The 23,647-nt window shown below is 42.9% G+C and overlaps 2 protein-coding genes across 3 annotated transcripts in view; both read right to left on the reverse strand.

Annotated features, from left to right (window-relative positions):
* The window catches only part of icmt (isoprenylcysteine carboxyl methyltransferase), a 125,550-nt gene that overhangs the window by 62,425 nt on the left and 39,478 nt on the right, over positions 1-23,647 (reverse strand). The window lies entirely within an intron of this gene.
* The window catches only part of igsf21b (immunoglobin superfamily, member 21b), a 79,041-nt gene that overhangs the window by 53,708 nt on the left and 1,686 nt on the right, over positions 1-23,647 (reverse strand). Inside the window, exons 2-3 of one of the 2 annotated variants that reach the window (XM_070968025.1) lie at positions 22,971-23,075; positions 19,051-20,616 (exon numbers count right to left, since the gene is read on the reverse strand). In XM_070968025.1, coding sequence (XP_070824126.1) covers positions 19,051-19,114 — 64 coding nt within the window. In that variant the 5' untranslated portion in view covers positions 19,115-20,616; positions 22,971-23,075. Of the gene's footprint in view, positions 1-19,050; positions 20,617-22,970; positions 23,076-23,647 lie in introns of those variants that run through there. The other variant, XM_070968027.1, reaches the window with a different exon arrangement.

Here is a 23,647-nt window from a genome sequence, read left to right on the forward strand (position 1 = left end):
TGGCCCCTGCTAGCCTCCGGTCAGCTCCCGTGCCTGAGGTCCAGCCGCCCAATGTCCCTGAGGTCCAGCTGCCTGGCGTCTCTGAGGTCCAGCTGCCCAGCGTCCAAGTTGACACCTCTCCAGTTCCTGTGCTGCAAGCGTCCCCTGAGCCAGAGCTGCAGGTGCCCCCTGAGCCAATACTGCAGACGTTCCCTGAGCCAGAACTGCAGGCATCTCCTGTCACAAGCGGCGCACTCACCCCCTCATCTATTCATCCTTCCTTCTATCCCCTCACCCATCAACCTTCATCCTTAACCCCTCAACCCTTATTTCTCGTCCCTCATCCCTCACCCAATATTCCTCACTCCTCTTCAATTCAATTCAATTCAATTCAATTCAATTCAATTCAATTCAATTCAATTCAATTCAATTTAATATTCCTTTATTAGTCCCACAAGGGGAAATTCCAAATAGAACTCTTCAGGGTTCTGAAAGGAAAACCACACTTTTCAAACCACTGACTGAGCAAAACACAAGCATCTGGAGCATTTCCGTGTTCATGGTCTGTCTCCTCTCCCCCTTTTCTCCCAAACTTCATAAATAACCTGAGCACATGCATACCTCCATCCCAGCACCCTTTCTTTTTCTCCTCCCTCTACCTTTCATATCCTATCTTCCTTGGCCACCTCACCTTTTCCCGCCTCTACACCGGTAAGGACAGCCGCTTGGACCACTCCATCAATAGCGATACACAGTAGCTATGTTTACATGGACACAAATAATCGGAATAAAGGCCCAATCAGATTAAAAATGCTTCATGTAAACATGTCAATCGGAAGATTCTGATCCGATACGGTCCATTCGGAAAGAAATTTCATTCGGAAAGAGAGAAGTGGTTTATGCCGATCATTATTCCGAACGGTGCCCATGTACACACCCGTCCAGATCCTGTCTTCCTGGTTGGGGTAAAATTATCTCCACTGCGGATGTGTGCAGTTAGTGTAACGCGTTTCCGCCTTTGCGGCAGCCAGTTGTTTTTCGGCAAGCAGCAAAACTGGTCTTTTGCTGACACAACTTTCTTGCTGGAAACTTTAAGAGATCTCAGGATTGTTGAACGTCTTGATGGTCGAAAGGCTAGAAACACGGAGTTGTACAAGCAAGTTCATGAAAAGCTGCAGGAAGCCGGAATTCACCGAACCATCGACCAAATCAAAATGTACTGTACTACATTACTATATTATACGTAAGGGATAATGCCCGACGAGGTGTCGATTATCAGAAATGAATGTGAAAAACTACATTAACAGACACTGAGCCAGAGGGGAGGAAAATAAAATGTGAGGGGCACAAAGAGTGAACGAGGATGTGCAGACAACGCTGCTTTTGTTTTCTTCTACTACTATTTCTGCAAAATTAGACAACTCCGCGCATGCCCAAATGATTTATTCTGATTAAACGCTTGGTGCATGTATACACACGTCATGATCGGATAATTTTATTTAGTGTCCATGTAAACAGTGGATTTGGAATTTCCGATCAACCAAGGTTTAGATCAGATTGGAGAAATTTGCGAATGTAAACAGCTAGTGGCACCTTTAGCTAAACCCCTTAATGTTCTGACAGCTTGTCTAAATATTGTCGTTCATTTTCTTGTCGTCCAAATGTTTTCGTTCATTTTCTTCTTGTCTATAAACACAAATGCTATGTTCATGTTTATACTCACACCATACTACTCTGTACTATAGAGTATAGAGTACTGTGCAAAAGTACAAAACACTACTTAATTATCCATATTATTATATTATATTATGTATACTACTACTACATATTTTTCAGTTAGCAATATTATTTTTTCTACCCCCTTTTCACACAGAGTGTACATATACATTGCTGATATTTCCTGCAGCTTTTCATGAACTTGCCCTGCCAAATCTGACCAGTGATGATATGTTTAGCCGCATGTCATCATTCAATCGCTGGTTGTCGAGGCGGTGTCCAGCAAACTGTGTGGGCTTCATTGATAATTGGCAGACTTTCTGGGGAAGACCTGGTCTGATTAGGAGAGACGGCATCCATCCCACTTTGGAGGGAGCAGCTCTCATCTCTAGAAATCTGACCGATTTTATTTATGAACTGAACCCCTGACAATTCAGAGTTGAGACCAGGAGGCAGAGCTGCAGTCCTACACGCTTCTCTGCGCCTCCATTAGAGCAGTTACCCACCCAGCACTCCATAGAGACTGTGTCTGCCCCCCAACCACGTAAACTAAGTAAACCAAAAGTACCGAGAAGAGGAGTTAAACATAAGAATCTAATTAAAATTAAAACAACCTCTGCAATAGTACAACAAGATAGGAGAATTAAGTGTGGACTCCTTAACATCAGATCTCTGTCCTCTAAAGCTGTTCTAGTAAATGAGTTAATATCAGACCGTAATATTGATTTATTTTGTCTGACTGAAACCTGGCTGTGTCCTGAAGAGTTTGTGAGCCTAAATGAAGCTACTCCTCCGAGCCATATTAATACTCACATTCCTCAAGGCAGCGGCAGAGGAGGTGGAGTTGCAGCCATTTTTGACTCAACCCTAAACCTAAACTCGACTATAACTCATTTGAAAGCCTTGTTCTCACTCTTTCTCATGAAAAATGGAAAACAGTGCAGCCAGTTTTATTTGTTATAGTATACCGCTCTCCTGGTCCTTACTCCGAATTTATAGCTGAGTTCTCGGAGTTTCTATTAGGCTTAGTCCTTAAAGCAGATAAAGTAATTATTGTAGGTGACTTTAATGTACATGTCGACGTTGATAATGACAGCCTTAGCACTGCGTTTATTTCAGTATTAGACTCAGTTGGCTTCCATCAGAATGTACATGAACCGACTCACTGTTTTAACCACACCCTCGACCTTGTCCTGACATATGGCATTGAAATCGAAGACTTAATCGTCTCCTCACAGAATCCTCTTTTATCGGACCATCATTTAATAACTTTTGAATTCATATTACCAGGCTACCGTCCAGTAGGCAAAAATTCTTATACCAGACTCCTGTCTGATAGTGCTGTAGCTAAATTTAAGGATATGATCCCATCAGTATTTAATCCAATGCTATGTTTCAATACAACAAAGGATTCCTATGCTAACGTTAGTCCCTCCCAGATTGACTACCTGATTGATCGTGCTACAGGTTCATTGCGTATGACACTTGACTCTGTTGCTCCCCTAAAAAAAGAAGATAATTAAACAGAGGAGGTTAGCTCCATGGTATACTCCTCAAACCCGCAAATTAAAGCAAACTTCACGGAAAATAGAAAGGAAATGGCGTTCTACCAATTTGGAAGAATTTCGGTCCGCCTGGCAAGACAGTCTTAAAATATACAGGAAAGCCCTCCGCAGTGCCAGGGCAGCCTATTACTCTGCAATAATAGAGGAAAATAAGAACAATCCCAGGTTTCTCTTCAGCACTGTAGCCAGGCTGACAGAGAGCCATAATTCTGTTGAACCATGTATTCCTTTAGCTCTGAACAGTAATGACTTCATGAGCTTCTTTAATGATAAAATTCTAACTATTAGAGACAGAATTCATCGGCTCCTGCCGTCAACAGGTACTGTTTTGTCTTCAAACACAGAAACCGTAGAAACTGTTACTCAATCTGTCGCAGTTTTAGACTGTTTTACTCCTGTTGACCTTAACCAACTAATTTCAATAATTTCATCATCAAAATCATCAACCTGTATTTTAGATCCAATCCTGACTAAGCTGTTTAAAGAAGTATTACCTCTAATTGACTCTTCAGTATTAGACATGATCAATCTGTCTTTATCAACAGGCTACGTACCACAGTCCTTTAAAGTAGCTGTGATAAAACCGCTACTGAAGAAGCCTACTCTTGATCCAGGGGTTTTAGCCAACTATAGACCGATATCCAACCTTGCCTTTCTCTCAAAAACTCTTGAGAAAGCAGTTGCCAACTTGTGCGACTTTCTAAACAATAATAGTTTATTTGAGGATTTCCAGTCAGGATTTAGAGTACATCATAGCACAGAGACAGCACTGGTTAAAGTTACAAATGACCTTCTAATTGCATCTGATAAAGGATTTGTCTCTGTACTAGTCTTATTGGATCTTAGTGCTGCATTTGACACCATTGACCATGGCATCCTATTGCAGACACTGGAACACTTCATTGGCATTAAGGGAACTGCGCTAAGCTGGTTTAAATCCTACTTGTCAGATCGCTCTCAGTTTGTACGCATTAATGACGACTCCTCTGTGCTCACTAAAGTCAGCTATGGAGTTCCACGGGGTTCTGTGCTTGGACCAATTCTATTCACCTTATATATGCTTCCTTTAGGTAAGATTATCAGGAAGCACTCAATAAATTTTCATTGCTATGCAGATGATACCCAGCTATATTTATCAATGAAGCCGGAAGAAACCAGTCAGTTAACTAGACTACATGCATGTCTTCATGACATAAAGACCTGGATGACCTGCAATTTTTTGATGCTAAACTCAGACAAAACTGAAGTTATAGTAGTAGGCCCTAAACATCTTAGAAAGTTCTGTTTCTGATGACATAGCAGCTAAAGATGGCATTGCGCTGGCCTCCAGCACCACTGTAAAGAATCTGGGAGTCATCTTTGACCAAGACATGTCCTTTCACTCCCATGTAAAACAAATTTCAAGGACAGCCTTTTTTCACCCACGTAATATTGCAAAAATCAGGCATATTTTGTCTCAAAATGATGCAGAAAAACTAGTCCATGCATTCGTAACTTCCAGGCTGGATTATTGCAATTCTTTACTATCAGGCTGCCCAAATTTGTTGCTGAATATTCTTCAGTTGCTCCAGAATGCTGCAGTACGGGTTCTGACAAAAACCAGGAAGAGAGATCATATTTCTCCTCCTTGAACTACCACCTTATCGTGGTGGAGGAGTTTGAGTACCCGAATGATCCTAGAGGCTATGTTGTCCGGGGCTTAGTGCCCCTGGTAGGCAAACAGGTTCTAGGTGACGGGTCAGACTAAGAGCAGTTCAAAAAGCCCCTTATGAAAGAAATTAAATCAAGGAAGTGTACGTCGCCCGGATTGGCGTCACCGGGGCCCCGCCCTGGAGCCAGGCCTGGGGTTGGGGCTCGCAGACGAGCGCCTGGTGCCGCCACGGCCAGGTCCCGTGGGCAAAGACCCGGCCGGGCACAGCCCGAAGGAGCGACGTGGACCCGCCTTCCCGGGGACATGGAATGTCACCTCACTGTGGGGGAAAGAGCCTGAGCTAGTGCGGGAGGTTGAGCGGTACCGGCTAGAGATAGTCAGGCTCACCTCCATGCACAGTCTGGGCTCTGGAACCCAACTCCTTGAGAGAGGCTGGACTCTCTTCTACTCTGGAGTTGCCCGCGGTGAGAGGCGGCGAGCTGGTGTGGGCTTGCTTATAGCCCCCCAGCTCAGCTGCCATGTGTTCTCCCTGCTGAGTGAGAGGGTTGCTTCCCTGCGCCTTCGGGTTGGGGATAGGTCTCTCACTGTTGTTTCGGCCTACGGGCCAAACAGTAGCGTAGAGTCCCCGGCCTTCTTGGAGTCCCTGGGAGGGGTACTGGAAAGTACTCCATTGTCCTGCTGGGGGACTTCAATGCTCACGTGGGCAGCGACAGTGACACCTGGAGCGGTGTGATTGGGAGGAACGGCCTCCCCGAACTGAACCTGAGTGGTGTTCTGTTATTGGATTTCTGTGCTAGTCACAGTTTGTCCATAACGAACACCATGTTCAAGCATAAGGGTGTTTATCAGTGCACGTGGCACCAGGACACCCTAGGCTGGAGGTCAATGATCGACTTTGTAGTCGTATCATCTGACCTTCGGCGGTATGTCTTGGACACTCGGGTAAAGAGAGGGGCTGAGCTGTCAACTGATCACCACCTGGTGGCGAGTTGGATTCGCTGGCAGGGGAGGAAGCGGGACAGACTTGGCAGACCCAAACGTACCATGAGGGTCTGTTGGGAATGTCTGGCGGAACCCGCTGTCAGGGAAGTTTTCAACTCCCACCTCCGGGAGAGCTTCAACCAGATCCCGAGGGAGGTTTGAGACATTGAGTCCGAATGGACCATGTTCTCCACTTCCATTGTTGATGCAGCCATCCGTAGCTGTGGCCGAAAGTCGGCGGTGCCTGTCGTGGCGGCAACCCCCGAACCCGGTGGTGGACATCGGAAGTAAGGGATGCCGTCAAGCTGAAGAAGGAGTCCTATCGGGCCTGGTTGGCTCATAGGACTCCTGAGGCAGCTGATGGGTACCGGCAGGCCAAGCGTGCGGCAGCTCGGGCGGTTGTAGAAGCAAAAACTCGGGTCTGGGAGGAGTTCGGAGAGGCCATGGAGGAGGACTACTGGTTGGCCTCGAGGAATTTCTGGCAAACCGTTCGGCGCCTCAGGAGGGGGAAGCAGCTTTCTGTCAACACTATTTACAGTGGAGGTGGGGAGCTGTTGACCTCGACTGGGGATATTGTCGGGCGGTAGAAGGAATACTTTGAGGATCTCCTCAATCCCTCTGTCATGTCTTCCGTAGAGGAAGCAGAGACTGGGGACTTGGAGGTCGATTCATTCATCACCGGGGCTGAAGTCACTGAGGCAGTTCGCAAGCTCCTCGGTGGCAAAGCACCGGGGGTGGATGAGATCCACCCTGAGTACCTCAAGTCTCTGGATGTTGTAGGACTGTCTTGGTTGACACGCCTCTGCAGCATCGCGTGGCAGACAGGGACAGTGCCTCTGGACTGGCAGACTGGGGTGGTGGTCCCTCTTTTTCAAAAGGGGGACCGGAGGGTGTGTTCCAACTATCGGGGGATCACACTCCTCAGCCTCCCTGGGAAAGTCTATTCCAGGGTACTGGAGAGGAGAATCCGGCCGATAGTCGAACCTTGGATTCAGGAGGAACAATGCGGTTTTCGTCCTGGCCGTGGAACACTGGACCAGCTCTATACCCTCCACAGGATGCTTGAGGGTTCATGGGAGTTTGCCCAACCAGTCCACATGTGCTTCGTGGACTTGGAGAAGGCATTCGACCGTGTCCCTCACGTCATTCTTTGGGAGGTGCCCCAGGAGTATGGGGTTGGAGGCCCTCTGTTGAGGGCTGTACAGTCCCTGTACAACCGGAGCAGGAGCTTGGTCCGCATTGCCGGCAGTAAGTCAGACCTGTTCTGTTCATCATTTTTATGGACAGAATTTCTAGGCGCAGCCAGGGGCCGGAAGGGGTTCGGTTGGGGGGCCGGCAGATTTCGTCTCTGCTTTTCACAGATGATGTTATCTTGTTGGCTACCTCGAGCCAGAACCTTCAGCATGCGCTGGGGCGGTTCGCAGCCGAGTGTGAAGCAGCTGGGATGAGAGTCAGCACCTCCAAGTCTGAGGCTATGGTTCTCGACCGGAAAAAGGTGGCTTGCTCCCTTCAGGTTGGGGGAGAGTTCCTGCCTCAAGTGGAGGAGTTTAAGTATCTTGGGGTCCTGTTCACGAATGAGGGAAGGATGGAACGTGAGATTGACAGGCGGATCGGTGCAGCGGCTGCAGTAATGCGGTCGCTGTACCGGTCTGTCGTGGTGAAGAAGGAGCTGAGCCGAAAGGCGAAGCTCTCGATTTACCGGTCAATCTACGTTCCTACCCTCATCTATGGTCATGAACTTTGGGTCATGACCGAAAGAACGAGGTCCCGGATACAAGCGGCTGAAATGAGTTTCCTCCGCAGGGTGGCGGGGCGCTCCCTTAGAGATAAGGTGAGGAGCTCTGTCACCCGGGAGGAGCTCAGAGTAGAGTCGCTGCTCCTCCACATCGAGGAGCAGCTGAGGTGGCTCGGGCATCTCTATTGGATGCCCCCTGGACGCCTCCCTAGGGAGGCCCCGGGGAAGACCCAGGACACGCTGGGGTGACTATGTCACTCGGCTGGCCTGGGAACGCCTCGGGATCCCCCCGGAAGAGCTGGAGGAAGTGTCCAAGGAGAGGGAAGTCTGGGTGTCCCTGCTCAGACTGCTCCCCCCGCAACCCGGCCCCGGATAAGCGGAAGAGAATGGATGGATGGAGATCATATTTCTCCAATACTAGCCACTCTGCACTGGCTCCCTGTAAAGTTTAGAATAGAGTTTAAAATTCTCCTCCTTACTTACAAAGCCATAAATGGCCAGGCACCTTCTTATCTTAAAGAGCTCATAGTACCTTATTGCCCCACTCGAACACTGTGTTCCCAGAATGCAGGTTTACTTATGGTTCCTAAAGTCTCAAAAAGCAGAACAGGAGTCAGAGCATTTAGCTATCAAGCTCCTCTCCTGTGGAACCATCTTCCAGTCTTTGTCCGGGAGGCAGACACTGTCTCTACATTTAAGAGTAGGCTTAAAACTTCCCTTTTTGATAAAGCTTATAGTTAGGGCTGGCTCAGGCTTGTCATGGACCAGCCCCTAGTTATGCTGCTATAGGATTAGACTGTCGGGGGACCTCCAAAGATACAGCGAGCTCCTCTGTCCTTCTGTCTCTCTCCGTCTGCACGCTTTCATGTCCTACCACGGCGTATTACTAACTTAGCTCCTTCCCCAGAGTCTCTGTGCTTTGTCGGCTTGCAGGTTCCACAGTGGCTGAATCTGGATTGTGGATTGCAGCTGCGTCTCCTGCCTTGGCCCTGCCTGACATCCACTGCAACTGCTACTGCTATTATTACATCCACTGTCACTGTTACTGTGATTGCATGTCTGTCTCTCTGTCTCTGTCTCTGTCTCTGTCTCTGTCTCTGTCTCTGTCTCTCTCTCGCTCTCTCTCTCTCTCTGACTGCATTTCTGTCTGTCTGTCTGTCTGTCTGTCTGTCTGTCTGTCTGTCTGTCTGTCTGTCTGTCTGTCTGTTTGTCTGTGTCTGTCTCACTCTCCCTCTCTTGCTCTCCCTCTCTCACCCAACCGGTCGAGGCAGATGGCCGCCCACCCAGAGCCTGGTTCTGCCCTAGGTTTCTGCCCGTTAAAAGGAAGTTTTTCCTTGCCACTGTCGCCAAGTGCTTGCTCATTGGGGAATTGTTGGTTCTCTGTAGATAATAAAGCTTGGTCTGTACCAGCTCTATATGGAAAGTGTCCTGAGACAACTTCTGTTGTGATTTGGCGCTATACAAATAAATTGAATTGAATTGAATTGAATTGAATTGAATTGAATTGAATTGAATTGAATAGTTTAGAGGTGTAGTTCCATGCCCGCCAGAGGGTGGCGCACCCGCTCTGTACTTCTGTACTAAAATTTAGTGCCTGTCTCTCGGCTTGCTCTCTCTTTTCATCCGAGACGTTGTCCTGAGAGTGCGCGTTGAGCAAAGATCCCCTGGTATGAAAAAATTATATAGAAATCATATATCAATGATTGAGCCTCAAATATCGTGTGTTAATAAGTTGCTTGTTTGTTAGGACAAAGTCCTGTGTGTCTAAATGAACGGAGGAGCTGCTTTCTTCGAGTGAGCTCTCTCACGGTGAACTTCGGTAAGCATAGCCATTGTTGCTAAGAGGCTAGATCTCCATGTTGATAATATTAGTTGGATGCTTATTACATCATACAATTGTTTACTGATATTTTCTCTAAACCAATTGAAGTCATTGAGCCTTTGATACAACTCTGGTACAGACTGTATCACAGTTAACTGTTCAAAACGATGAGGAAAAAGATCGCTTTATGCTAACGCCATCATTACCTATTAAATTTGTGTGCTAAAAAGATAAATACAAATTCATAGTTGTTAGTTGTTGTTGTTAGATAAAAATATAAATAGTGTCTTTTAAGGTTACATGATTTTATTGTGTCATTTACATACAGATTGTGAATTCATGATGAATTTTTTTTGTTTTGTTTGCACTAAAATATTTTTTATTGTGATCTGATTTAAGCTGTGTAGTTTATTTTATATGGAGAGATATGTTGAGTGATGAAAGTAATTTGAGGTCATTTGATTAACAGAAAAATAGTAATAAGAGATGTGTATATGTATCTATATAAATGTATATATTCTACACTGTGTGTAGATTTTTTATTTATTTATTTTTTTTTTTGTGGACCAGGAATTGATTAGTCTGATAGTGAACCCTGGAGGGTTCAGTGGCGAGCCAGAACCAGAGAACTGACTGTGGACTGAAGTTCCAATAATTAAAGGTATCCAGCTTTCCGAGCCTAGAGTGAATGTTGCTGTCATTAGCATTGGTGTAACATCGAGTAAGACTAAGGGCGCTACACTGTATTCACAGTAGCAGTATTTGGTAGAGTGCTCTAGGTATCTTTCCTGACACTAATATTTATTATGGACTCTATCCATATCCACTCTATCCATTTAGTTGCCTCACAGCTAGAAGGTCCCCGGTTCGAATCCCGCTGTGGCGCTGGTGGCGTGTCCTCCACCATGCCTTTGGTGTTGCTGCTCGAGGAAAAAAGGGGGCCTTTCTGTGTGGACTTTGCATGTTCTCCCTGTTATTCCCTCTGTAATAACCCCCACTAAAAACATGCAAGAAGATCACCACCTGACCAATGGTGACAAAAAAAAAAAAAGATGGGTCCCCGGGCGCGGGCACCGGCATCGGCTGGTAGCTGGCAGCCCACCGCTCCTGGTCTGCCGCGGAGGATCGACAGTCCGAGGATGGGTCAAATGCGTAAATATGATTTCACGAGAAGCATGGCGTGTAGTGTAACTCACTTGTGTGACGTGATAAATAAAGTACGTTTCTTCTTCTTCTTCTATCCCTTGGAGAGGATGAGATTAAATTTAGCCAAAATGTACAGCTGCTATTGCTGGTGCATTTCTTTACTGTACTCTGGTTCCTGTATCTTTGATTAGCAACTCAGCATCAAGTGGTGCTGTTAAGACAGCAAAGCGTGTTAATCATTCCATCCATGAAGGCCAGCTGCAAGTATATTCCACAGTGAACTAAAAGTTGATCCCTGCTGATTTAAGACAGCTCACTGCTTACTGTTCTAGTAATCCCCAAAAGTAACAATATTTACATCAGCCTGAGGTCTATATGTTGCTGTGCTGTGATCACTGGGATTAAATGGATTGCTGATGCAAATTGCAATTTATCAGATGTACATGTGAAACACATTTCATGTGTTTTTTACATGCAAAACCATTTTGCATGTGAAAATCCATACAGGTAAAATCAGGATTATTATATACAGTACCAGTCAAAAGTTTGGTCACACCTTCTCATTTAATGGTCTTTCATTTTCTTCATTGTAGACTGATACTGAAGACATCCAAGCCTGGTTGACTCCTGTTTACAGTTCCCTGTTGACACCCGGTCCATAGTTGCAGCTGCCTCCAGTTCCTGTGCTGCAGCAGTGTACTACTCTGCTGCAGTGACCCAGTGAGCCTGAGCTCCAGCAGTAATCAGTTCCTGTGCTGCAGCAGCAGTGATGTCCTCTTCCTGAGCTGCAGCAGTTGCAGTTCTCTGTTCCTTTGCTGTAGCAATCCACTGAGCCTGAGCTGCAGCTGTTATCAGTTTCTGAGCTGTAGCAGTGAAGAGATCCTGTTCCTGTTCCTGCTGAGCTGCAGCAGTCATCTGTTCCTTACCTGCAACAGTTCCTGGTTCCTAAACTGCAGCAGTCACTGGTTCTTGTGCTGCAGCAATTCATAGTTCCTGTGCTGTAGCAGTCTCCTGTAGCTGTGTTTCAGCAGCCTCTTGTTTCCATGGTTCCACTGCCACACCTGATGCTGCACTCTAGTTCTCATCTCCAGCCTCATTGCCAGATGACCTGGAGATCATGTGGTCTCTGCTCATCCTCCAGACCTGTTCCACCTCCTGGTCACCCTCTGAATCTACTCTGCCCTTCAGCTATGCCTCCTGGTTACCCTCCTGATCTGTTCAGCCCATCAAAAGAGATCATATTTCATCCAAATTTGACTCTCTGCACTGGCTCCTTGTAAATCAGGAACAGAATTTAAAATCCTAATTCTTAACTATATATATATAGATAAGTTATTTACAGATATGTGATGTACATCTCAAATGTGTCTGATATGTCACGTGTGGGGAAAAAAATGTGGTTTTTCACACATAAAACAGCATTTCACATAAGGAATGCATATGCATTCCAAGATTAATTGGAATATATAATAAACTGAAACTAAGCCCCAGTCTGATCTAGTCTTAACATTGTGTGTCTGGTTCACGTGAGGTGAACTGATGTCCTGGAGCTGAATGGCTGCTCATGGACACAGGCTGGTACAAAAAGCACCTTGCAGAGGAGAAGCTTGGCAGTGCTGGGAGGCACTCTGATGCCCTCTGTCATCACAGTTCGCCTCACCTCCATAACAGTGGCCTGTACTGCATGACATCAGCTTGCTTGCAGATTGTTTTTCCTCTTAATCCTCCCTCTATCTTTTCATCCAAAGAGCCAGGCATTCACCAAGCTTTGGTCTGTCTCCATAACACACAAACAATGTGGCAGAGAAATTAAGAAAAAAAAGCACTTGCACATGATAACTGACTCCACTGGTCCCACTGTAAACAACAGAAAGCAATTATTTAACTAAGGGAAACCGTATTTTGGACTGCTGTCTCTACTCAGTTTAGCTTTGACTGTGGACTATGGTTGCTTTTGCCCTACTTTAATATGGCAGACATAGAAAGAACAATTCAAATGTTTTGCCTTTACAGAGGGCTATACACTCTAACACTCTAACAAATCTTTTAGCACAAACCATTAAGCAGTAAGGTATTTTACTAACTCTTTTTGGGATATATTTGTTCACTTTGTTTCTAAGAGTGAGTTATTTTCAGATCAATCAATGTGTTTAGTGCAGAGTCAGTATCTGGTTATCCTAGCTTAGCATAAAGACTGTAAGCATGGGGGAGCAGTTAGCCTGGCTCTGTCAAAAGTTCAGTTCTGTACACAAACAGGTTTAAAGAGTAAAAAAGCAGGCATACTGAAACACATTGAGGTAGATGATTTAACATTCATCATGCTTACAATGCTAATTAGCACTAAACACAAAGCACAATTAGCAGGACAGGGTCAGAAAATGGATAAGAAAGATAGTATAAATGCAGTCATTGGAATATGTTTCTGGAATATGTTGTGTATGTTGGAGTATGGGTTATGTGATTATGCTTGGCAGATTTGTGATACGCTAAAATATTCATGGCATATTTTACAAAGCTTGACTTTTATAAAATATTCTATTTAGTGAGATACTTGTACAAACTTTTACAGCTAATGTTTTACACAGTGTCACCTGCATTACTTTAGAGCCAGGCAGTTGTGCCTCCTGTCAACGTTACAGCCAATCTTTATATGGGAAATATACAAATATGGGAGACAAGGGAGGACAGTAGAAGGCTAAATTATGGGAAAATCTTAGGAAAACTGGATACTGGCACTGTGGACAGTGTCAGTGCTCCACATACCATCAGTGGAGGGCTTCAAGCTGCTTCAGTTCTGTAGTTTCTAGCAGTGGAAAGGGAGAATCATTCATAATGCTAACTATAGACAGAGGCTCCCAACATCATCGACAGAAATTCTGTGAATTCTGCTTTGGGATTAACATCCATGCACTGAACAGATTACCTTCAGCAATATGGGTCAGAGTAGGACAATGGGCTTTTGATCCCCAAGAGGAATAATCTCCAAACAGCATTAGGTAACTTACTAGATGATCTCTCCTGCTCTGGCCAGGCTATATAAAATCTGAATTCCCTTTAGTACAAAATATGTTTCGCTTTAGACATCAACAGGAGCCATCACAATAGCCTGCAGCAGCTGGATTTACACAGCAATATTAAAGTACTGTATATTCACATATACTTTTTTCCAAAGCAGATAGTTTTTCAATATTTTCTTTTTTTATGTTTTATTATTAGTTGTTATTATTCATTATTTATTACAGGTTTCCATTCACTTCACTTTGGCCAGAATAACTGTTAAAAGGACCTGAGGCAAAAATGTGTGGTCTCCTCTCAGCCTTGGAGTAACCAAAGAAGACATGGATATTGGACAATTCTGCAAAACCTTGGATCACAATAAAGTTTTTAAAATTTGATGACATTTTTTCAAATTATTTCTTGCTATAAAATCGGTCCATGGTTATGATCAAGGAAAAATTGTGGTTATGGCAAATAAAGAATGGTTAAGTATGTTTTGTTGTCATTTGATATTTGATTTGTTGTTTTGGGTTATGGTCAGGTTATGATTGGGGCTATCGATGTTTGAATAAAAGGTGAATGTTAATTACATCTGAGTCAGACCTGATACATGCCCATCAATCATCACTACCTGTATGTCCTCTTTTTCCTCCTGCTTCTGTATATACTGTTACTGTATATAAATTGTGACATGCAAAATCATCTTCCTTCTCCAAGACAGAGCCACACTATTAGGTAATAATGCTAAACTCACCTTAGTTGATTTTGTACTTCAATCATGAAAATTGATCTACTACCAAATTAATCTACTATCCATAATTACCGCATGTCGGTGTCATGATGCACATGTCGGTGCTTCCTGTGTATGCTGGCAATAGTAGCATGATAAGAATACAGACTTTAACTGCTGGATTAGCCTCCCGAGTTCAAAGGTTATCAGAATCAGAATCAGAATCAGAAAAAGCTTTATTGACAAGTTGTTAGGACCTGGCAGTGTGTCTCTCCCTTTTGTTTCATTTTCCCCTGTTTTCCCCAGTGTGTTTTGTCTGTTTGTCTCCCCCTGTCTGTCCAGGACCGTGCAGTAAGGCTGCACCTGCCAGTCAAGCTCCACCTGCCTGCCTCCTCTCACACCTGCAGATCATCAGCTCATCAGCAGCTGCATTTAACCCAGGCTTTTCCCTCCAGTACTCGTCAGATCGTCTGCTTACCTCCGTGGTAGTCTGTCTTTCCTCTGTCAGTAGACTTTTCTTCTGTGTGCGTCCGGTCCATTCTGACCTGTGTTTTTGTCTGCCCTCTTCCAGGAGCCTTTTGCCCTGTGGATAAGCCCTCAGCCCAGCCTAGCCTCGGTCGTGAGAGGAGTTGGAGCTTCCAGCAGAGTGTTTGTTTGCTCTCGCCTTTAGTTTTTTCCCGTTTTTGTGGACACCTTTAGTTGCTCTGTGCAGAGTGTTTGTTTGCTCTCGCCTTTAGTTTTTCCCGTTTTGGAGGACACCTTTAGTTGGACGTTGCAGAGTGTTTTTGTGCTCTCGCTTTTCGTTTACCCGTTTTTGTGGACACCTTTTGTTAATAAACCTTCTGTTGAATTTACCTGCCTTAGTTTTGTATTCTCTCAAGCCATCCCTGAGAGTTCACCTTCTTCTGGTCTTGGTGTGTGTACTCACATAACACAAGTACGATTTTACACATATGAGGAATTTGTTTTGGTGAGGTTGGTGCATGACACATCTATTAAAAAAAAGCTTTTAAAAAAGTAAAAAATATAACTATATAAATATATATATACTGAAATCTGTTTTGTTTTGTTGTTTTTTTTTTCCCCAGAAGGACAGTCTGTTTTTTCAGAAAGAAGTCCAAGCAGAGCATTAATGTAACAAGAGCTATGGCAATGTCAATGTGACAAGATGAGGCAGAGGTGCTGCACACACACAATCATGACACCCCCGGAAATAACTTGTTCACCTGCATCCGGAGGCAATGATGACACAACTCAAAGGATTCTTGATCATGATAATATGAAACTGAAAACTTTTCAATATAGAGATCATAATTTACTGGACATAGAAAACAATATAGATCTGGACAACAATTTCTTTTCCAACATTAATGACAACTGCTGTTATTACACGAACGAACAATACAATCAGACCATTAAAACAGACAACAAATTGTCCATAATCCATTTCAACAGCAGAAGCATGGATACAAACTTCAATAACATCAAGGACATCAAGGTCAGTTTACAAAACCATTCAAAATTGTTGCCATATCAGAAACTTGGATTAACGCTGATAAGGCAATGGATTTTGAGGCAGATGGATATGATCTCAACTATATAAACAGAAAGAACAAAAGCTGAATGTGGACAGAAAGCTGAATTATAGGGTAGTGCAAAATATGTCAACGGCAATTGACAATCAGTTTGAATGCATAACTATTGAAATCTGTAAAGAAAAAAAAATAAAATAAAATAAAAATAAAATAATCACTTTTATATATAGAGCCCCGGGTTCTAGTATTTATTTTTTCAAGGACTGGATTGAGGTATATTTTTCAAGGATGAATCAAAAAGTTATTTTCATCTGTGGTGATCTTAACATTGATCTTTTATATCCAAATAAGCACAAAACGACTGAAGAATTCATTAATACAATGTACAGTATGAGCCTTTATCCAAAATTCACCAGACCCAGCTGAATCACACCCCACAGTCCCACATTAATCGACAATATGGATGATGTAGTTAATTGTTTTAATCTTTTTTTGTTTTGTTTTTGTAAATGTTGGACCAAACTTGGTAGAAAAAAATCCCGATCCATTGTCATCTCAGGATTGGAATAATAATCTTATTAATAGAAATCAGAGCTTAATTTTCCTCACAGCAGTGGAAAAAAAAAAAAGAATTAGTTGATATTGTAAATGAATGTGGCGCAGCAGGTAGTGCGCGTGCCTCACAGCAAGAAGGTTGCCGGTTCGATCCCCGGGTCAGGCGGGGCCTTTCTGTGTGAAGTTTGCATGTTCTTCCCATGCATGCGTGGGTTCTCTCCGGGTACTCCGGCTTCCTCCCACAGACCAAAAACATGCTCATTAGGTTAATTGATGACTCTAAATTGTCCGTAGGTGTGAGTGTGAATGTTTGTTTGTCCTTGCATGTGGCCCTGCAATCGGCTGGCGACCGGTTCAGGGTGTACCCCGCCTCTCGTCCACTGTAGCTGGGATAGGCTCCAGCCCCCCGCAACCCCGAAAGGGATAGGCGGTATAGATAATGGATGGATGGATGTAAACATAAAACATCTACTGATTGTAATAACATTGATATGAAAATTGTGAAAAGGGCCATTGAAGGGATTTCAAAACCACTAACTTTCATCTGCAACTTATCATTCCAAACCGGTTTTGCACTGGGTGAAGAGTTATTTAACGGAATGGAGACAATTTGTGAAGTTGGGAGACTACACTTCCTCATGCTTGGACATTGCTTGTGGTGTCCCCCAGGGGTCAGTACTGGGTCCAAAACTGTTCATCCTTTATATAAATGACATCTGTAAAGTCTCTTAAGTAATAAAATTAGTTTTATTTGCAGATGATACAAATATTTTTTATAAAACAGGATACACAGGAAGTAGACACATTAATTACTAAGTGGTGAAGGGGTAGGATTAAATAAGCTTTTGCTTCTTCCTACTCCTTTTCAAACATGTTAAGTTAATATTGTTTCATTTGTTTTTAATTTTGCTGTTTTGTATTACTTTTACGTGGTCGAAATAAAGCATTCATTCATTGATTCATCTAATGACCAAAAACCAATTGTCACACACTGAACCTTGCCCCTAGAGGTCTGTACCCCTGAGGAGTTGTTCATTTTGTGGTGTTAATAATCTTGCAAATTGGTGTTGATAATCTTGAAATAAATTATTCTATAAACATCTACTTGTAGAGTCTTAAAACTTGCTAAGTTATGATCCATGATAGTCTGCTTTTATTGTGTCACTCTTTCATGGTCCTGTTGCTGTGTTGTCTGGGATTTTGTGGTCTGTTTGCACTGTTTCACTTTTAAGTTCCTGTGCTCCTTCTCCAGTCACTTTCCCTCTACACATACCTTGCATCAAGTTTTGTCAGCTCTATCCTGTTCTCAGTGTTCCCCAGCCAATCAGCTCTCACCTGCTCTTCCTTTTCACTCACCTGTTCCTTATTTTCCCATCAACTCCTCAGTATATTTACTGGTCATATGCCTAATCCACACATACATGGATCATTTTCAAATTGTACCTTTTTCTGTGTGTTCTGTCCTTTTGTCCACACACAAAGGAAGTTTGAATGAAAGTGGAGCTTTTGGAAAACTCTTTCCAGGGTGAAGATGGAAAAAAAATCAGTCATCAAACCTGTTATCTGTGTCCTGGAATCCTGTCACCTGTACCTGCCTGTCTGCCTCATTGTTTTGTAAGCCTAGAATCATATTTGTGGGAATACATCATTGATCTGCACCAGCTCTATCGCCATTGTCTGTATTTGTGTCCTATTTCTGTTGTCCTGCTCATAGCGTTTATGGCAGACACTTATTATTTGTAATAATACAGTTCTGAAAGGTCTCTACTGCATTGTCATAGAACAATAATGCACAGTGACTATGACAACAGTAAAACCAGATTTCCAGAACTCAAGTGACTGTGCAAGTCCATTTTCATCTTATATGGAAACAAGTGTTGGACTGTAATGTCTGCTTGACATCTAACTCTTGAAACACTCACAGCAGCATTTAACACTGAACTGAACTCACATAGTCAACATGGAACACAGACTAACTCTTGTACCTAAATGTCATGATGTGCTGATGCCCTCCAGATACCATCACTGTCATAGGAAATTCCATCCATAACTTGTAAAATATACATAAAAACTGACAAAATGCTTTTTTTCTATCAACAAAGTGTTCTCAATTACTGATGAAGACCATTAGGTATACTTAAAAGACCTGGGAAAAGCTAGAGAGTTATTTGACAAGCTACTTTTCTAAAGGTCGACAGTGACCACAATGAAGAGTTCAAGAAATACAGAAACACATGGCAAACATGCACTCGCACACATACACCATTTGATAAATGAAATCCAGTAAAAGTAATGAGTGGCTCTCAGTCATGCATGATTAAGTTCATCACACGACTGGTGACAATGATCGCAGTTTACAGCTATAAACCGCAACCACACACTATAGACCATATTCCAACAATCAACATATCAAGATATTTATGTCTAAAAACATTATGTTGAAAATTATTTAAAAAGTCTACCAGACCAGAGTGTCTGTATGTTGGATCAAGAAAGATTAAAACACAGATTAAAACACAGGCAGGTTAAAACACTAGAATCATCATCACAAAAATCACAAAAGCAACCTGATCTTCCTCTCATTCAAATATTGCACAAGTGTCAGAGAAGGTGGTCATTGTGTGTTATGTCCACTTACCAGCTGTTAGATGGAGAGAGTGAGCAGAGAGGAGAAGGCAGTAGAGGGTGATAGGACCAGTCATCCTGCTGGGTGCTGCCGCTCAGAATGAAGGATGCTCCATCTGTCATCAGAGTGGAGGACGGCAGCGTTTGATCTCCCATCCTTCACACTGAGGTTTGCTCACTGTACTGCTCCGGTTTATAGTCAGAGGATTACAACAGGTGTCTCTCTCTCTCTCTCTCTCTCTCTCTCTCTCTCTCTCTCTCTCTCACTTTCTCTCTCTGTCCCTAACTGTAGTTTTATCCCTCTCTCTTTAACTTGGTCTCTCTACCTCTCATTCTCAGTCTTTGTTTCTCCAGCTCTACTTCTCTCTGCTTCAAAATTTTAACACTCTCTTTCTGTGTCTATCTCTGTTTTGCAGTTTTTAAGCTTTTAAGCTTCTTTCATTTTGTGTGTGTGTGTGTGTGTGTGTGTGTGTGTGTGTGTGTGTGTGTGTGTGTGTGTGTGTGTGTGTGTGTGTGTGTGTGTGTGTGTGTGTGTCAGAACTAGCTTTACGCACACACAACATAAAAGCATTGGATGAAACTAACAACATAATAATGATGTGTGCATTTCAGGAGCCTGAGTATGGCATTAGATAAAAGTTCCATGTCCACAATGCAAAGAGTTCACCTGAGGTGCATGAATGTGCTCCAGCTTTGTTTGTTTGGTGTTTTAGTGTTTGTTTTGACTTGTCTTGCTGTTTGGTAAAAATTTTAGTTCCTATAAAATTTGTATTTTTCATCACCCCCCTATGTTCTTTAATGGTGAATATGGATTTTTGGTACCAACGAATGATAACTGTACAACAGCAAAAGTTTAGTAGTTTACCGCAAACATGCAAAAGCTTACAGGTAGGTAGATGGACAAGTACAGGTTAACCAAGACACTTTTTCTTAAGTGTTGGGATGCTACCAAATTTTATACATCTAGGTGAAATGTATTGCAAAGAATTGATTGTGCGATTGTGAAAGTACAATGCCTGGAAATTGCAAAAACTGCCCAAACATTGCACAGTTAATTAAAAATAGAAGAGTTCCTGTTGGGTTTAGGGTACTGCTCCAACAGGCTTTTTTTTAAAGTCTGGAAAATGATTCATATGCCCACCAGATTTCATACATCCAGGTGAAGCATACTGCGAGAGCTACTTTGTTGACATTTAACAGAGATGCTATTGCGACATGTTGCCATACCCAGTCCTGAGAGCCACGTCAGATACGATTTAGCACCAATTCTGATGTGTGCAGCAGGTTTTGTGAGTTTTAGAGGATCCCTGGCCCCTCAACAACAACTTCCTGTTTCCATGGCAAACATCCAAATTCCCTGCACCACTTGGGCAATTTTGTCATACAAAAAAATTACAATCTTCACAATGAACATCTTCATCATCAGCATCTTAAGGATTTTCTGACCACATTTGAGCTGGATCTGGTCAACCCGCTAGGAGAAGTACATCGTAGTATAAAACATCCATTTCCTATTGGCAGTAGGTAACACTGTGACAATAAGATTGGCGTGCAGATATCTTCAGGCTGGGACTCAAACCTATGAAGTTTGGGGTAGATTGGAGAATGCATATTTGAGATACAACAATTTCCTGTCCCATGGCAAAACATCAAAATTCACAATGGCCATGCTGTTCAATGACAGCTCAAGCTTTTAACAATTTTTGTTGTTTAAATTGCACAGACTGAATTTGAAGTCGATCTGATTAATCCTGTAGAAGATGTTTGTTAGAACACAACACCTGGAAATGGCAAAAACTGCTGAACCATTGCATGGTGTATTCAAAGTGGCTCACTTCCTGTTGGGTTTATGGTATTTGCAAGAGTAAGTCTGGACATGATACATACACTACTCACAAAAAATGAGGGATATTTGGCATTCAAGTTATTTTTTTTGGGGGGGGGGGGGGCTTTTTTAGCCTTTATGATAGAGACAGTTGAAGGTACAATAGGAAAGGGGGCAGAGAGAGAGGATAATAAACAGCAAATGAGCTGCAGGTGGGAGTCGGACCTGCGGCCACTGTACAGGACTGGCAGCCTCAATGTATGAGGCGCACACCCTACCAACTAAGCTATAGGGGTGCACCTTTCAAGTGAAATTCATGGAAAATCAAAAAAGTTCATGCTATGGTGATATTATATAGGGCATTTAAGCAGAAGCATGCAAAGGGGATTTCCTCATCTCAAACAATTTATTGAATCAAAAGCCAACAACAGTGGTGGTGGGTATACCACAACAAAAAATGCCAATGTCTCAATAACTTGTCATGTGCCCTTGAGCATCAATTACAGCTTGACAACGACGTCTCATGCTGTTCACAAGTCGACTTATTGTCTGCTGAGGCATGGCATCCGACTCCTCTTGAAGGGTTGCCCTCAGGTCATTGAGGTCCTGGGGTAGAGTTATGAGCCTCTACACAGCGACTCAACTGATTCCATAGGTTTTCTATGGGATTCAGGTCGGGAGAAAGTGCAAGCAACTCCATTTGAGGTACCCCAGTCCCCAGCAGCCGTTCCCTAATGATGCAACCTTGAGGAGTTGGAGCATTGTCGTCCATGCAGATGAAATTAGGCCTGTGCTGTTCATGCAGGGGCCAGTCCAGTATGGCCAAAGGATGTCCACTTCTATGCCTTTCTGTGACTCTTCCAGTCTCTCTGTTGACAGAGTGACACTCTAAGCTCAGTGGCCACTTACCTCTGAGAACATCCTGTTTCAAGCCTAACAATGGTGAGGTACTGTTGATCAGTTGTTAGGTGTCGTCATGGTCTCATGATGTCAAAATGTGAAGAGCATGATGAAGAGGACACCAATTCTAATTGAACCAGGAAATTTATTGGTTGATTTATGGATCAAACACCTGTTGTGAATTTTGCCATTCAGCTCCTTGTTAGAGAACAGCAAATTGTAAAGAAGGTCAAATTATGTTCACCTTTAAAAGTTATAGTGCATTTTAGGTTCATCCTGAAATTTCATCCAAAAGCCAAATATCCCTAACTTTTTTGTGTGTAGTGTATGCCTACTGTTGTGGAAACACATTGATGGTTGAAAGTTAAAAAAAGATTATTGTTAGGGAGATGCACCACAGTAAAAACTAAGGTCAGGACAATTCAGTCACAGCAAGCAGTTGTTACACGTGTGAGCTGAACATGAGTTTTCAAGCACATTCAGACCCTGAAAAAATGCAATTCATTTTGTGAAATAACTTGACCCTTGCAAAAGTTATACTTTCTGGCCAATGCAAGTTGGACCTGCAGGTGTGCAAGTAGCACGTTGAGAGCAGCACAAAGATTAGAAAGACAACATTCCTTCATGTGTCCTTTGGAAGATATTGCTTTACAATTTCTCCATTTTGTGTCAATATTTCTAAAAAACATTGACATAAAAGTTAGGATAAATGTCCATGTTCAGTGCCAGGACTTGAAAATGGAGGCCTCATAGGTACTGATGAGGAGAAGAGTAAACATTTGTATATCACTTATGTTCATCATATTATGTTTAGCTGGGCTTGCACAATATATCAGGTTAAAACTTAACTTCAGAAAAAGCAGTGTCATTTTTTTCAGTTTGTCCTGTTTAAGGTTTGATAATGTTTGGCTTTCACCTGTGATTTTGTTAGGACCCAACAATGCAGACCAGAGATGAGATAAGAAAAGAAAATGATAATTTATTCTAACAATAAACATGCAACAAACAATGCACTCAGGAGTGGGGAAAGAACAAACAAAAGCCCACTCAAAAAGCAGAGTGAGTAATAACTAAGGGAGCAGGTTTGAGGCAAAGCACAATATTGACAAGGCAGGAGGACACTGAAACATAAAGCACACTATGAGTGGCAGTCCATTCAAAATCCAACATTAACAAAGTTAGCACACAATCAAAGAACTAGTACTCACACTGGAAGGAGCCAGGACAATCTGGCAACAGGTAAAACAGAAGCTCTCCCTTTTATCCTGGGCCTTAATCAGGCTCATGCGTGCCAGGTGTAGGACCACAGCCAGCTAGACAGACAGGTGAAAGAGACAGACAAGCAGATAAGACTAGGGAAAAGGGGAAAAGAAAGCACTAGGAACAGACAGGTTTAGTGGATCGTAACACTGTTAGGTAGCTGGGTTTGTTACTTTGTTTTTGCTTTGTCTTTCTCTCATGCCGGAGACATCCTAGCCACCTTCCTAGTCTGCCTGTCTTATTCTAGTCTAGTATTTTTTCCTACCTGCTTGCCACAGTGTAGTTGATTTTTTGTTTCAGGGTTCTTTGTGTTATTGAGACTTTTTTTTTCTTTTTGTATTCAATTTTACTCATGTATTGTTATTTTCTGTTTGTGGCATTAAACCATTTTGTTTAAACGGTTCCCTTTGTGCTGTGCTCACCTTTCTGTCACCTTGGGTCCTAATCTAAAACCTAACCTTAACAGATCAAGCATATGTGACTCGAAGTCGAATGACATCTTCGGAAAATCTTATTTCAACATTTAAAAGCCATTGCCATATATTCAAACACACTGAATATACATTTATCTACAGAGGAAATGGGAAAATATATTAAGGCAAACATTAAAGGTCTAGATGTACAC

This window comes from Chaetodon trifascialis, chromosome 8 (assembly GCF_039877785.1).
Source record: "Chaetodon trifascialis isolate fChaTrf1 chromosome 8, fChaTrf1.hap1, whole genome shotgun sequence".
Lineage (NCBI taxonomy): Eukaryota > Metazoa > Chordata > Actinopteri > Chaetodontiformes > Chaetodontidae > Chaetodon > Chaetodon trifascialis.